Source organism: Mercenaria mercenaria, chromosome 16, assembly GCF_021730395.1.
Source record: "Mercenaria mercenaria strain notata chromosome 16, MADL_Memer_1, whole genome shotgun sequence".
Classification (NCBI taxonomy): Eukaryota; Metazoa; Mollusca; class Bivalvia; order Venerida; family Veneridae; genus Mercenaria; species Mercenaria mercenaria.
In genome coordinates, this window is record NC_069376.1 from 32,734,073 (window position 1) to 32,751,284 (window position 17,212).

At 35.5% G+C, this 17,212-nt stretch overlaps 2 protein-coding genes across 5 annotated transcripts in view; one reads left to right on the top strand and one right to left on the bottom strand.

The window, feature by feature from the left end:
* LOC123540197 (double-strand-break repair protein rad21 homolog) overlaps positions 1-7,232 on the bottom strand; it is a 34,531-nt gene extending 27,299 nt beyond the window's left edge. For all 3 annotated transcript variants that reach the window (XM_045325016.2, XM_045325015.2, XM_045325014.2), the window contains exons 1-3: positions 7,093-7,232; positions 1,388-1,577; positions 879-1,105 (exon numbers count right to left, since the gene is read on the bottom strand). In XM_045325016.2, the coding sequence (XP_045180951.1) occupies positions 879-1,105; positions 1,388-1,531 (371 nt within the window). In that variant the 5' untranslated portion in view covers positions 1,532-1,577; positions 7,093-7,232. The remainder of the gene's footprint in view (positions 1-878; positions 1,106-1,387; positions 1,578-7,092) is intronic.
* A 226-nt stretch (positions 7,233-7,458) lies between these two features.
* LOC123540195 (uncharacterized) overlaps positions 7,459-17,212 on the top strand; it is a 30,460-nt gene continuing 20,706 nt past the window's right edge. The window contains exon 1 of one of the 2 annotated variants that reach the window (XM_045325011.2): positions 7,459-7,822. In XM_045325011.2, coding sequence (XP_045180946.2) covers positions 7,762-7,822 — 61 coding nt within the window. In that variant the 5' untranslated portion in view covers positions 7,459-7,761. Of the gene's footprint in view, positions 7,823-10,759; positions 10,881-17,212 lie in introns of those variants that run through there. The other variant, XM_045325013.2, reaches the window with a different exon arrangement.

Genomic DNA, 17,212 nt, shown 5'->3' on the forward strand with positions numbered 1-17,212 from the left:
GCGCAGCTACACACTGCCATTTCTTAAAGCTGAAAACTTCACTTTAAATAAACGCTATCTGACTTTATTATATACCTAAATAAATTCTGTAAAAAATCAGCTTCTATTTTACAATTAAATATGAATACACAGACAAAAATTCTGTATTGTACCTTTTGAATTCCGTATTGTACCTTCCGTATTGTATGCTGCCGGACTATTTTCATTAATATGCATGACACGACACATTTCTATAAATAGCGCACATAAAAACTTCACTAAGTTCCAATTAATATCGATAAACATTGAAGATTTCGTTCAAGAACAAAACAAGAATCAAAATGGTAAAGGTATGTAATAAAATGGTCATTATAACAGTAGCTGGATCTGGGACTTTGTATTCGGCTCTCGTGGATTTTGCAAGGTCGGATCACACTCGGCGCTTGCACGCCTCGTGAGATCCAATCTAGCAAAATCCACTCGAGCCGAATACTGCATCCCAGATCCAGCTACTGTTATAATAACCCTATTGTATTTTCCCTACTCTTTAGCTGCTCTAATGTCAGCCTCTTAATTACACTCTGAGGTGATAAGCTGATACATACACGTGTTACATTCTACAGGAATAAACACTGGAAAATTTTGAAAATGCCTTGCATGTACTTTATGCAGATGGAACATACTCTCATGGCGAAAACCTTTGTTGACAAAAGATCAAACTTGCAGGCACTAATGGTACTGAGAAACTTTGCATATCGTTCCACCTCAAGCTTCCTATTACAAGTCTACAGTGTAGATATGGCAACCACTATCATTATAGGCAAGAATTTATTTCTCAACAGCTTTTGAGTAACTATATATTTGCTATCTATCAAAGCAAGCAAAGAAGGGAAACCTACTGCAAATCTTCAAGAGCATCAAAATCATGGAAGTTTTCTTGCAGTGTAATGGCAGCTACATTAGCTTCTCTGTTTTCCTCTGGCAGATCCACAACACCCGGCCTAAAAGCCATCTTGATCTTGACAAATGCTTCATTACAATCTGCCAGTAGGTATTTGGCTTTACGAGAGTAGATCCTTACCACACCAAGCAGAAGATGACCAGATGTTCTTAAGGCTAGCTTCACCTATACATATAGTTATAAATATTGTAATGTTTCCATGGCTTAAAGTAAAAAGTGGGGAAAACAACTTAACATTGTTACAAGGGGACGAGACAAAGAATGAAAGATAATCGCTGATTACCTAAAAGAAATAAAAAATATATAAATGTAACTGACTTGAATTTCTTGTCAAAATAAAGTATCTGGTTTATCAAAACTAGAAAATATATTTCAAACAAACCAGTTTATACTTGTAGAATCTAAATTCAATATTGACACTAACAATAAAAGACCTGCGTCTCTCACCTTTGGCTTCATAATGGCTTCCACACTGCTGTCAATGTTTGTTTCAAACACATGCGCCTTGGTCAACTTCTTGTCCCAGTGGGCTGCTAGCCAGATCCTGGCAAGAGGGCCCTTCTTTGTCAGCACAAAATGTGCGTAAAACATGGTGACTGCTCTTAATTATCAACTGTACTGGAAACTTGCTTTCTGCCTGAAATTATGACCAATCTAACCCTAAATATGCAAAGACTCATTAAACAATATCATTACAATTTATCCAGTGGGCCTAAAATAAAATAATGCCAACAAATTGGCCATGTTTGTTTGAAATACTTTTTGATCACGGGTTGGTTTACATTGTTTTAAACCAATTATTAAACAAGAGGACCATGATGGTCCTGAATCGCTCACCTCTTCCCACATGACCCAGTTTTGAGTATGACGTCGTTTTTTCTATTATTTGACATTGTGACCTACTTTTTGAGCTCATGTGACTCAGTTTTGAACTTGACCTAGATATTATCAAGATAAAAATTCTGACCAATTTTCATGAAGATCCATTGAAAAATATGGTCTCTAGAGAGGTCACAAGGTTTTTCTATTATTTGACCTACTGACCTAGTTTTCAAAGGTACGTGACCCTGTTTTGAACTTTACCTAGATATCATCAAGGTGAACATTCTCACTAATTTTCATGAAGATCTCATGAAAAATATGGCCTCTAGAGAGGTCACAAGGTTTTTCTATTTTTATACCTACTGGCCTAGTTTTTGACCGCACGTGACCCAGTTTCGAAACTGACCTAGATATCATCAAGGTGAACATTCAGATCAATTTTCATGAAGATCCATTGAAAAATATGGTCTCTAGAGAAGTCAAAAGATTTAAATAATTTTAGACCTACTGACCTAGTTTTTGACCGCAGTTGACCCAGTTTCGAACTTGACCTAGATATCATCAAGATGAACATTCAGACCAACTTTCATACAGATCCCATAAAAAGTATGGCCTCTAGAGAGGTCACAAGGTTTTTTTATTATTTGACCTACTGACCTAGTTTTTTAAGGCAAGTGATTTTTTTTGGAAAAAATAAAGGTGCCTGTGCCCGCTGAATTGGGAAAATAAGCGCGATAATTCCCCAAATTGGGAAAAATAGAAATATGTTTAATTTCCATACTAAGTGATATAAATCTGTACATTTCCTTACTGAATGTTGTTTGAAGAGTTTATATTTTTTCAAAACCACTTTTGGATTTAAAATCGTGAAATTTTTGGGTGATAAAATAAATTAAGACACCAATACAACTTGTAATAATTGTATTTATCAATTTTCACTTCATGCCCTTGAAATTTGATAACGTCCGAAATTTTGACTATCCGAAAATCGGTACAATCGCGGCGATTTTGATCTCCAATTTTTCAAAAACTAGGAGAGATATTGTCATTTTTCATTACCATAAATGATTAAATGACATAATGGAACATATTTAAACCGACTAAAGTGCATATTTCTCTTGAAAATCGGCAATATTTTGTTTGTCACGTGTTTTCGCGACGGTAACCTTGATGCGATTTTGATCTTAAAAAGGACGTTTTTGATGCCATTTCTGCCAATTTCATGTTAGATATCGCTGATCTCACGCCCGAATATAAACTGTTACATTTTGGAAATAAAATCTTATAGTTTGAGGGGGGAAAACATCTCTTTTATAGGGGAAAAATTGACGATTTTTTGGGGAAAAATGGCCTATTTTGGCGAGGGGAAAGTGCCGATATTCGGCAGTAAAAATACGCAAAAAAAATCACTGAAGGCACGTGACCCAGTTTCAAATTTGACCTAGATATCATCAAGGTGAACATTCTGACCAATATTAATGGAGATCCATTCACAAGTATGGCCTCTAGAGAGGTCACAAGGTTTTTCTATTTTTAGACCTACTGACCTAGTTTTTGACCGCACATGACCCTGTTTCGAACTTGACCTAGATATCATCAAGATGAACATTCAGACCAATTTTCATACAGATCCCATGAAAAATATGGCCTTTAGAGAGGTCACAAGGTTTTTCTATTATTTGACCTACTGACCTAGTTTTTGAAGGCACGTGACCCACTTTCGAACTTGACCTAGATATCATCAAGATGAACACTCAGACCAACTTTCATACAGATCCCGTAAAAAATATGGCCTCTAGAGAGGTCACAAGGTTTTTCTATTATTTGACCTACTGACCTAGTTTTTGAAGGCACGTGACCCAGTTTCGAACTTGACCTAGATATCATCAAGGTGAACATTCTGACCAATTTTCATGAAGATCTCATGAAATATATGGCCTCTAGAGTGGTCACAAGGTTTTTCTATTTTTAGACCTACTGACCTAGTTATTGATGGCACATGACCCAGTTTCGAACTTGACCTAGATATCATCAAGGTGAACATTCTGACCAACTTTCATACAGTTCCCATGAAAAATATGGCCTTTAGAGAGGTCACAAGGTTTTTCTATTATTTGACCTACTGACCTAGTTTTTGAGGGCACGTGACCCAGTTTCGAACTTGACCTAGATATCATCAAGGTGAACGTTCTGACCAATTTTCATGAAGATCTTGTGAAATATATGGCCTCTAGAGAGGTCACAAGGTTTTTCTATTTTTAGACCTACTGACCTAGTTTTTGAAGGCATGTGACCCAGTTTCGAACTTGACCTAGATATCATCAAGGTGAACATTCTGACCAATTTTCATGAAGATCTTGTGAAATATATGGCCTCTAGAGAGGTCACAAGGTTTTTCTATTTTTAGACCTACTGACCTAGTTTTTGAAGGCACGTGACCCGGTTTCGAACTTGACCTAGATATCATCAAGATGAACATTCTGACCAACTTTCATAAAGATCCCATGAAAAATGTGACCTCTAGAGTGGTCACAAGCAAAAGTTTACGGACGGACGGACGCACGGACGGACGACGGACACCGCGCAATCACAAAAGCTCACCTTGTCACTTTGTGACAGGTGAGCTAAAAAGGTGGAGAAAAAATCAATATACAGTCTGCCTGCCAGTGCCTGGAGAACCTAAAAGCAACATCCGGTGTCAGCTTCTGTCAAAACTGATATACGATACTTCCCCAAAATAACTGAGAGTTGATAGTAATGACTTAACAACCTATCGGAATATTTTTTGTAACATTAAAAAAAGATATAAGTAATGCAGCAGAAAAGTAGTCTGCTGTTTGAAAAATGGTTTTGCTTTTTAATTGCGGCTTTATTTTTCGATAGAAGTTGCACACTCTTCTTAAGGTCTTCAGCGCTGGTACCACTACCAGAGGAATCTTGTTTTCTTTTATCATTTACCTTTAAATAAACTATTACAAAGATTGTTTTCAGATCCTTTACATTAGTTTGATTGTAAACTTAATTGTATGTATGTTATGGTGAGATAATGTCACTGCATAGATAACCTTGCCGTTTCCTAATAAAATTGATTTAGTTCTTCATCCCTTAAAATCACGTTCACCATCGATCAGAAACATTCAAAATCTAAAAGTACTGAACATCTTATCAAAATCGACAAGTATTTACTCATTTCCGGAAAGTCAGGTGTAATTGTTGTTACTGTGGTGACGTCAGCGAATGGCTTAGGCGACTGCTGAAAATCTCAGAAAACCTCAGAAAATGTCTGATTAATCTTAAATGTATCAGATTTGAACACTGTCGAGTGTGGTAGGTGTATTTTAGTGTTATTTCTTCACCACACCCGCTAAATTCCAGTCACCTAGTCCAAATAATTGTACTCGAGAGTTGAATATCGTTATATTTTTTTTAATTGTCGATATCCGCCTCCGAGAACAAACCAGAAAAGGTAAAGAATGTGATAGCACTGTCCTCTTCTTTGCGTAAGTAACACCCAATGGAATCCGTTGGGCGGGAATTATGTTATAATAATGCAACGGATAAAAAAAAGAAATACATATATAGAAAGCCTGTAATTTTTCCTTTTCAATGATGTATATATTACCGAGATTTCTTAAGAAAAATTCAAACTATGGCAGTTAAAAAAATGCCATGGTTTAACACGAGTGTACTACAGATTGGAAAATGGCCGATCACCGGTAAACACATTACTACACGAAGCGTTTTTGGTCACGCCTCCGACCGCCATTACATGAAGACGATTGAAACGTTAGAGGTTTAAATTTTTTACAACAGAAATTCTTGATAAATATGTCCTGTTCTTATGTTTTTATTTACTTTTTATGATTTAAAACAACAGGTAAGCAGTTAGGGCTAAAGAAAAATCGTGACTACTGATAAATCGTAATTTCAATCGACCACAGTTTCCACCACAGTTTTGATTGTTTCTGGTTGAGACCTCTAGGTAGACAACGTAAAATATCAAAATGTAAAATCGGTCTACCCGAGGTCTCATTATTTAGACTACCAGTCACCCCGTGTTCCTTTCGTATTTTCAGGAGACCATGGGTTTTTGACGTTTCATTCCTGGTGTTTATTTTATATATGCCTTCCAGTCAAAATCGTTAAGATTGTTGGAAGTATCATGCAGATGTATATAGGGGGTATTTTTTGTAAAGATAGACTTCTATGGTCTTACTGATAGAATTTCAGACTCCTGTCCTGTGAGAGGAGTAGCCTGTTTGCACCTATTTTCGCGGTACTAAGGGAATAAATGAATAACGGAAAGAAAAAGCAATATTATGTTGCTATTATTTCCTATTAACTTCGTAAACCTTTTCTTTTCCACTATTATTTCATGCAGAAAATCATTTTTCTAACTAGTCCTTGTTTACTTTTAAACCAATCATGTTTCCAGTGCATGTGACCTTCACTTTTGCCAAGGGAGTTAATTCTAATTTCGCGGTATGGCATCCAACTTGATACAGCGCTTCCTGCGAAAGTGTAAAATGTATAGGAACCCTAAATTTTTAAAATAAATTTCGTGAGTAAGACATTAACAATTATTGCAATGTAAAATTAACACATTGGAAGGCTAATTCCGTCAAATAGTTGGACAACACACACTTCATTACCAACTCAACTGAGTCAAATGATCGACCAGGGCATTTAAAAATAATTGACCTACGTTTACAAAAATAGGGTGTGAAACGTAATCAGTTTCCAAAGTAGGTCAGATTTGTTTACTGTAGAGAGTGCTGCACATTGTTGTTCTCGCAAAAATCAAATACCGCGAGACCAGATGTAATGCGAAAATAGCAGCAAATGGTATAAAAAATTATCTCACCAAAAATTGAAATTTAGTGTCGAGGGCGAGGTTATCTCACCAAACAAAGTAACTTCAGCTTCAAAAGTATTAATTTCCTAATCTTACAGGCCAAGGCCTCTCCCCAAATTCCCGATGAAAAGCACTGCTGTCCTTCGCCCTCACGAGTACGACACGACTTAGGATGAAATGACAGACAAAAATCACAAGATGTGCCTTAATCTGAATGTTTAGTTTCGACTTTAGCTTTTCCCTTATAAATATATCTACTTTGTCTTGTTACAGTATATCAAGCACCATAATACAACTATTCATACAAAGAGTGGAGACAGACAGAACACAGAGCCGTGCCGACAAGGCAGACGGCGGCGTCCCAAGATTTTTTCTCTAGCTTTATAGGTTTCAAAATGTTGTTCATTTAAACCTATTTAGCATATTTGCACGGCTGCAAAATTTTAGTCTGCGCAGTATCAATGTATGAAATTACCACGATCTATGTAAATATTCGCTTCGAAATTTCCTCTGTTTACATTCCTCTTTTCAAAATGGCGTCTCAGCGCTTTCCCGCTCAAACAATTTGCATAATGAACATGCGAAAGGAAAAATAGCTCCGATATTAACTAAGTTCATAAAAGTCTTTCGAAATTCTTCAATTCTTATTATTTGTAACTAAGTCATAATTTCTTGAGTACTCATTGCATGTACCTTAATTCTTAAAATAGTGACAAAGAATGAATGAATATGAAATAAGTTCCTAGGTCCGCAGTTTTTGACAGCGGAGGGATATCCAAACAAATGGGTCATATTTGTGACAAAATTCAGTGGCGCGTGAACATCTAATTAACAGGTGCAAAACAGGCTCAATTATGAAAAGGTGTCAAAAGTGATAGCCTTCATAAAAACAGCCATGAGCCGGCACGTGCCGCTGACCTGGTTATGGCTGTTGCATCATTTTTTCTGACCGCTCAAAGGGTATGCCCCGAGATAGCTATGACGCATCACTTAATTGTCACGTGACGGTAAAAATGGCGATGTCAGAGTAACATGAATTCCATTGCTCAACATGTGATGTGAAAATATTTGCGGAATTCAAGAAGATCGATGTTTTTTTCCTGACAGAACATTGCATCTAGCATTATCCTAGCTTGTGACAAATATGGATAATGGTGAAGATACGGAGGAAACAGCTTGTGAGGACGAAAAGGACCAAAACCTTGGTAAGCATGAGACTGATATTCACGTCATTGTACAATCTCACATGACTCATTTTGTTTGCAAACTTTTGAACAGTCATTTATTTCAAGGATACTGACAGACTTATGTTTTTCTTGTACATCGATACATCATTAATTGCTCTCTTATATCAAGATGAACTTTGCAGTGCTCTGGTTTCCTATGACATAACGAGTCTGGTCCAGAATAAATTGGAATGTCATGAATTTGCAGACTTTATCCTTACTACTTCTTAGACATTTTAAGATGTGAATATCTAAGATGTAATATAAATTCTTATACTTAAAGATAGAGTTCAGAGACTTATTTATTTGTTGAAAAAATAGCAACACTCGGTATTAGATATGTGAAGTTGGGTGTGGTTAGCTAAACATTTTAATACTAGGTTTAATGTCACATTTAGATCAAGAATTTTTTTTATTTAGCAAAAAACTGTTTAATTAACTTAAATTTCAACATTTTATTGATGGTCCTTTTAGTGTTATACTCCAGAAGAGAGACATAACATAATTTTTGAAGCCAGATTGGTGAAGAAAATTTACCTCTGTGCAATTCCCATAGAGTATTAGCCAAAACTCTAAATAATTTTGATGCCAAAAGTGGATCTCTGTCAAGGCCAATGAGACCATGAACGACAGAGACCCGAGACATGGTTGCAAGACAATACTGGAGGTATCGCAAGTCGCCCTAACAAGGGGGGTTGGAGCCGCAAGTCACTGGCTAGTGGTGCTGTCACTGGTCCCTCATTTTGGAGATGATGTGCCCCTCCTACACCTCACGTTGAGTGTACAGATTGGGAAGCTCAGGGCTTCTCTGCATGTCATCTATCTGCAGGCCATCACCAAGAAGGTAGCTCCTTTCACACAAAACAGTTCCTTTAAGGGCCACTCCCGCCAGCTACAGTCAGGACAGTTGACAGAAAAAGGCTAATATAATTATGACCTAGTTCCATCAATGCCCTGTGCCTTCAAGAGACGTGCACTCACCAGCGGGTCAGAGAAGTTGTATCTTGTTGTTATTGTGAATTGTTGCCTTTATAGACTGAGAGCCATTTTATGATGGAGAAGGTCTTTGTACAGGGCTCAGCAAATTACTTGAAAGCAAGTCGTCCTGATGTTATAGCTTTCTCAGTTTTCATTTTATTTATTATATTTTTGGTCAAAATTGCACCTGCAGGAATGAGTGTTGCAGCAAGTTTTGTTGCAACAAGTGGCTGTGTTGAGTACTGTTGGACAATGTACACCCACTTGCCAATAAGGCAATATCATGTCTGTTGTAAACCCACTTGCCAGTAAACATTATCATGTCTGTTACAATTATAACTGTAACATGAGCAATAATCAAACCTTTAAAGGGGGCTTCAGATGTATACGTAGGATGAAATCCTTAGTAGTAATATATAACTATCATGGATAACTATTTTTCAAGTTAGTTTGCTGTGACCATTCTGTCCATGGGAAACACCATAGCTTTTTCTCATGTACAGTGTCAGAGTTACATGAATAAAGTGTTCTTTAATCCTTAGCCTGCTGGTGAGAAGAGATTCTGGCTTTGCCACCAGTGCAGACCAAGATCAGCCTGCACAGCCATGCAGGCTGATCATGGTCTGCACTGTTTGCCATTCAGTCCGTATCTCTTTGGTAAGCACCCCCTTTAACAGTTAATGATACTGTCCGAATTGAAACATGGACTAGTTCATTATAGAAATTTAGCAGGGTAAAGGGTTAAATGACACTCATATATTTTTTACTCTTGAAGTTTTGAATAAACATGTCCTGTTATGTAAAGTAAGTGTATTCCATAACTTTCAAATAAGAGGACATTGTCCATTTAGAAATATATATTCAGTCAAGGTTATGCTTCAGTTTGTGTTGGTAACAAGGTGGTACGATAGGAATGTTTGTGGTTAAAGAAACTGATAAGATTTTGTTCTTAGTTCCTTGTACCAATTCACCTTTTCTACAATACAAAAGGGGGTCATGTTGTAGTACATATCATATGAGTGTTGTTGAAGCAAAATAAAAGGTTAAAATATAACTACATATGCTAAATTTCCTAAATGAACTGGTCCATTATTCAATTTGGGCATTACCATTTATTATTTGAAGGGGTGTTCACTGAAAATTTACTGACTGAATAGCGAACAGTGCAGACCATGATCAGACTGCACGGATGTGCAGGCTGATCTTGGTCTGCACTGGTCGCAAAGGCAGAAGCATTCGCCGTCAGCAGGCTAAAGGTTAAATGGTTTATTTTTTTCTTATAATTTTGATGTGAGGTTTAAATTAAAGATTAATGTGCGATATCTGGTTTTTCCCTTAGTTTTCTCATTTAAAACTTCCTTTATAATTAATTGTTTTCGCATTACCCGGTTATGCAATATATAGATATTATACATATTAGTTTAATATGGGATGGTTATCAAGATGATATATATATGAGATACATGTAAACAGACAGTTGTTTGTTTATTTTTTCTGTACTTTTATCTAGTACTAGGATTCATTCTGTCAGCATGCCAAAACTACTGTGACAAAATTGAAGATTAAGGACAAAACTAATTTGATGACTTGTGTTTTGTTTTCAGTTGATTTTGTGACACTAACAATGTTCTAAAGTTGCCCACTACCCACCATTCAGAATTCAGAATATTAAGCTGACAAAAAATATATAATCTTAGATGGTAAAAATACTATAGAAAATTAATCAGGTTTAAAGGACCATGCTAAATAGATATTTGAACAACAATTAATTAAGTAGGTCATGTAAAAAGATAGACGTGGCCCTATCTATTTATAAACATGATGATAGGAGGGAGTAAACATTTGTTGTAAAAACTGGTAATTCATGCAAATTTTTGCTGAATCGGCTGTCGTAATTTTACATCACAGTTAACCACATGTTACGCGGTCAATAATTGGTTTGATAAAATGAAAAAACTTTGTGCATTGATTTGTGCAATAAAATATGCTTGTAAACACAATGAATGGCTCTGAAAATATGAATGAATAATGCGGATTTCACATGGAAATTTAGTATGAAGTAATTACTTAGTTTTAATTGTATCTGTCTAGTAGTTTAGTGACTTAATTTACGGTACAAAGAATTGGAGATCTATATATTTGATTCTCAGTTAAAGGTAATTTGTTAATGAAGGCTGGCTGGTAATCTCTTCAGATATTTCTCGGTCAGCAGTGATATCCTTGCTCATTTCTTTTTATAAGATATTTATATTTTTTGTATTTTTTTTTTTTAATAATTTTGTCACACCTACTTAAAGTGGTAAAGAGTGGGGCACTTTTGACTACTTGATATTATAACATTATACTTTATGTACAGTAGCATTTATGTTACACTGTGTCTGAGAGGGATGATGGACTCTAATTAAATTGAACTTACTCCTGATGAAGGTGTGTGAACACCGAACACTGGTAGATTATTATTAAATTTAGACTATCATAATCACATTGTTGTACGTGTTGTTCTCATTCTCTCAGACACAGTTGTTCTCATTCTCCAACCTATATTGTATTAAATTATACTTAGATTACCAGTGGTGGCTACAAATTACAAATAAAGTTAAAAACAAACAAAAAATATTTAGATTTTATTTATAGGTGCTAGAAGTATTTTAATCCTCGTAAACTTTTTGAAACCTCCATTACTGTAATTAATTAAGAGTGTTGACTTGGATGAATTTCATCAGAACCTTTAAACCCACCTGTCCAGGAAAAGACAGAAGAAAGATTGGCAGAATTGAACTCTTCCTACATAGAATTTTACCTTTAACCCTTACCCTGCTAAATTTCTACAATGAATTTGTCTATCTTTCACTTTGGACAGTACCATTAACCGTTAAAAGGGGTGTATACCATACAAATACTGACTGAATGGCGAACAGTGCAGATCTTGATCAGACTGCACAGATGATCTACACTGGTCGCAAAGGCAGAATCAGTTGTGTCTGCCCTGAGCATAATAGGGGTTAAGAGTGAAATTTGAAAGGTTCTTTGTCTTATAATTATGTGCTGTATTGTATTATGAATTTTTGTCAGAATGTTATGCCCATTCTTTAAGGTTTTTTTTTCATGAAACGAAAATGTTTGATCTGGTACATTGTGTTTTCAATAAATAGGATATTGGTCCATTATATTCCCCACAAAAGAAGAGAGTTGGGGACCATAGTTTTTGTTTAATATGTAGGAAGTATCTCATTGAATGTCACACTGTTTGTGTAAATTTTATTATAAATGAGGTAGAAAAATGCTTTCTTTGTAGATAAGTTAGATTAGTATCTCAATATCAGGAAATAAATTTTCACCATTCATAATCTGTTGGCTTAATTGAGAAATAATGTTATCTGTATAAACGCAAAAATAAAATTTATGAGGGAAATTCAATGTTCTTTAGGACTGAAACTTTTGGAATAGTTTTGAGTTGTTGCTACTGCAGTATATTTCCGGTATCCGTATATATTTGTTTTGTAAACAGTGTATCTACTTTAGTGTACTTAAACAAATCAATAATAATGACCTGTTTGAATAGGCTGGCAAATTTTCAAGGTATCTTTTTACAAAAAATGAAACTTTAGCCAATGGCATATTATTATTATCATATTATGCACTTTATACAAGGAAGTGCACCAGTTTGAAGATAGGCTTTTGTTTTTAGCTCGACTATTCGAAGAATAGTCTAGCTATTCTACTCACCCTGGCGTCGGCGTCGGCGTCACACCTTGGTTAAGTTTTTGCATGCAAGTACATACAGCTATCATTTAAAGGCATATAGCTTTGAAACTTATTTATTCTTTTTCTAGGTCAATTACCAACCTCACTGGGTCAAGCACCATAACTCTAACATGTATTTTGAGCAAATTATGCCCCCTTTTGGACTTAGAAAATTCTGGTTAAAGTTTTACATGCAAGTTACTATCTCCAAAACTAATGCAGATATGGAATTGAAACTTCACATGTGTCTTCGGGGTTATAAAACTATTTGATAGCACCAAGTCCCATAACTCTGACCTTCATTTTGGCCAAATTATGCCCCCTTTTGTACTTAGAAAATTTTGGTTAAAGTTTTGCGTGCAAGTACATACAGCTATTACTAAAAGGCATATAGATTTGAAACTTATTTTTTCTTTTTCTAGATCAATTACCTACCTCACTGGGTCAAGTCCCATAGCTCTGACATGTATTTTGGCCAAATTATGCCCCCTTTTGGACTTAGAAAAATTCTGGTTAAAGTTTTGCCTGCAAGTACATACAGCTATTACTAAAAGGCATATTGATTTGAAACTTATTTTTTCTTTTTCTAGATCAATTACCTACCTCACTGGGCCAAGTCCCATAACTCTGACATGTATTTTGAGCAAATTATGCCCCCTTTTGGACTTAGAAAATCCTGGTTAAAGTTTTACATGCAAGTTACTATCTCCAAAACTAATGCAGATATTAAATTGAAACTTCACATGTGTCTTCGGGGTTATAAAACTAGTTGATAGAATCAAGTCCCATAACTCTGACATGTATTTTGGGCAAATTATGCCCCCTTTTGGACTTAGAAAATCCTGGTTAAAGTTTTGCGTGCAAGTACATACAGCTATTACTAAAAGGCAAATTGATTTGAAACTTATTTTTTCTTTTTCTAGATCAATTACCTACCTCACTGGGCCAAGTCCCATAACTCTGACATGTATTTTGAGCAAATTATGCCCCCTTTTGGACTTAGAAAATCCTGGTTAAAGTTTTACATGCAAGTTACTATCTCCAAAACTAATGCAGATATTAAATTGAAACTTCACATGTGTCTTCGGGGTTATAAAACTAGTTGATAGAATCAAGTCCCATAACTCTGACATGTATTTTGGGCAAATTATGCCCCCTTTTGGACTTAGAAAATCCTGGTTAAAGTTTTGCGTGCAAGTACATACAGCTATTACCAAGTACATACAGCTATTACCAAAAGGCATATAGCTTTGAAACTTATTTATTCTTTTTCTAGGTCAGTTACCAACCTCACTGGGTCAAGTTCCATAACTCTTAACATGTATTTTGAGCAAATTATGCCCCCTTTTGGACTTAGAAAATTCTGGTTAAAGTTTTACATGCAAGTTACTATCTCCAAAACTAATGCAGATATGGAATTGAAACATGTTTCTTCGGGGTTATTAAACTAGTTGATAGCATCAAGTCCCATAACTCTGATATGCATTTTGGTCAAATTATGTCCCGTTTCGAACTTAAAACTCTTTTGATATTTAACATTTTGGGTAATAATTCCCTGCTTCTGTGACAATATTTTGAATAGTCGAGCTTGGCTGTCTTACGGACAGCTCTTGTTAATCATTTCAGTATTTTCGTGTCTGACTTCATCTGTTTTTTCATCTGTTTCTTACCCAGGATCTCAGGTCGCAGGGTTTTTTTATCAAGAGGGGAAGGGGCCCAGGCCTTTGGGGGTTGGGTGGGGGGATAGCTCAGAATTTAGGCAAAGTGGAATAAAAACAGCCCTATTATAGAAGGAAAAAAAAACCTGCAAGGACAGTTTTCAACTTCCTTTCTGGGAGAGCCCGTCTGCTTAGCTCTATAGGGAGAGCCCAGATTTATGGATCATGGGTTCATGAGTTTGATTCCTGGCTGAGACATATGTACAACTTGGAGATTTGTGCCTGAATTTACTAGTCCTCCACCTCATATTTTTGTGGACAAGTTGACATTTACTTGTGGAGAACAGGTCAGAACTTGCCTGGAATCAGGAACACTGGTCAGGGTTAACTGCCCACCAAGACATAAACTCAAATACTGTAAAAACTGGTGTTAAACCTTTGGAAACTTTTGGAGGGAAGAGAGAGTGTGAAAGGCTGTAATTATTAATTTTGTTTGTTTGTTTGTTTTGGGTTTAATGCCGTTTTTCAACAGTATTCCAGTCAAATTAACAGCAGGCAGTAAGATTAACCAGTGTTCCTGGATTCTGTACCAGTACAAACCTGTTCTCTGCAAGTAACTGCCAACTTCCCCAGATGAATTATCAGAGGTAGAGGACGAATGATTTCAGACACAATGTCTTTTATCAAAAAACGTCACGGAAAACATACGTCCCGTCCGGGGATCGAATGCGCGACCCCAAGATCCTTAGACCAATGCTGTCTCTACTGAGCTAAGCGGGTGGGCTTGAATTATTAATTGTATATAGGCCCCTTAGATACAAATTATTAGAGTACCAGTTGAGCTATTTCTGGATATTTTCTACTCATCTCCCCAGACTAAAAAAAAGCGTAGTTCTAAACCTTCTTATTGAAACCAGTCAACTCTGAGGCCCATTTGGAGCATATGCTGCAGTCTTACTAACTGTCCTCAAGTAAGAGAGTAACTTCTCCACATGCTTATATGTAAAACTTACAAACCTTCTCAGGGGCGTCACTTAAACTTGAACTTGTTAAATAATGAGGACACCATGAGCCAGACAGGTCTTTGCTCAAGCAACCTTGCATGCTTGCAAAAGAAAAAAATGACTAAAATATTTATGACTGACCATAAAAATGTTTTAGTTAACCATCCTACCGCTCTGATTATTTCTAACTTTGACACTGCTTATCTAATGATATCCCTACTGCAATGTTTATTTAGCCAATACAGTATACTTGGTTAAAAGTTCAGGCTTTTTTTTTCCCTTTAAAAGTTCTATACTATTATTAAAATGGTATTTAAAAGAAACTGCAAAGAATTCAGTCATATGTATACTACTACATCATGTTGGTGTATTGATCTTAAATCAAAATGGTTACAATCTTATGATAAAGGTGGATCCATTTCGTATTTATGTCTTTTTTTTTTTTTACAGTCTGCTGGTTATTTTGATATACTTAATTTCTTAGTTAACACCTTACAGACACACCTTTTTTTCACATGACTAATTCAAGCCCTTTTCCTGCACAATAAAGGGGTCACGAAAGCATGCTGAAACTTGTTTAGATAACAGGGGACAAGTAATAACAAGTAGATAGAAGGGTCTTTAAACTTGATTGCTGAGTCAGATCTATATTTAGTAACACATACCTAAGGTGCAAGCATTTTAGCTTCTGTTTACTACAAGTTTATCATATATTCCAAAGGGGAAAGAGGGGTTAGGCACACAACAGGTTTGCTAAATTTTGTAAATTTGATGTATGAATTTTTAATTACAAAATGTTTCCTATAGGAGTCAGTCTGAAAAAAGTATACTATAAAATTAATATATCTTGCCTTATTCTACCTATTTGAAGTATTGCCAGTTTTATTTTGGGCGTGAAACTGCACTGTTGAAATTGTCACGATTTTTGCTTAAAATGGGTATAAACTGATAAATGCTTGAGCGATCCTTAAAGATTGACCTCGATCACTGTCACATGTTTGTTTATAGCTTTCTTTGTAATGTTGATACTAAGTGCATTGAAATGTCATAAACAGGAAAATATTTTTTTGTTTTTTACAAAAAAGAAATACTGTGAAATCATTAATATTGGTGGGGGACTCATTTTTGTGGATTTCATGGTTTAGTCAATCCTCGAAATTTAATCCCAACAAGTAAAATTCCTATTCAATTTATGTTCAAAAGTTGGAATCCACAAATTCATATCCCCAGGAAATTGCCGTTTTGACCAAAACCACGAAATTTCTTGCCCACAAAATTAAATGATTTTACAGTACGACTTTGAAATATTTATATCGGTGATTTTTGATATGCACAAATATGCTGTTTTAATTATATGTAGCTCTAAATTCTTTTCAAATACAGGTTTTATTTTCCTTTGGACTTTGGTTGAAAAAATTAAAAGTTCTTATAAGGACATAATATTATGATTTAATGTGCAATGATTTTTGCATTGTTGATTATTAACTCACATAACTTGGTGTTTTGAATTTTTATTCCCTAGTTTTGGTGCCCCCATTAATAGTGATAAATGAATTTAAAATGTTTTTGTGAACATTATAACCCTAATTATGCTGGATACGATTGATTCTGCCTTTGCAACCAGTGAAGATCATGATCAGCCTGCACTGTTCACCATTCAGTCAGTATCTTTTTGGTAAGCACCCCTTTTACAGTTAATGGTACTGTCCAGATTGAAAGATGAACAAGTTCATTATAGAAATTTTGCAGGGTAAGGGATAACCTACTGTTTAATGCTCCTTTTCTGCAACAAGGTTTTCTTTATGTTTGTCTTTAGATATAAGACAGTACCATTGATATTATACACGTGGAATTCTCGTTAAAGTTATAGAAACCTTTTAAGTTTTCAAAATAGCATGATTACTTCTGAATTTATTGTCCGAAAAAAATGATGTTAATGAGGATTATTTAACTTTTCATAATACATTGTACACTTTTCTGACACC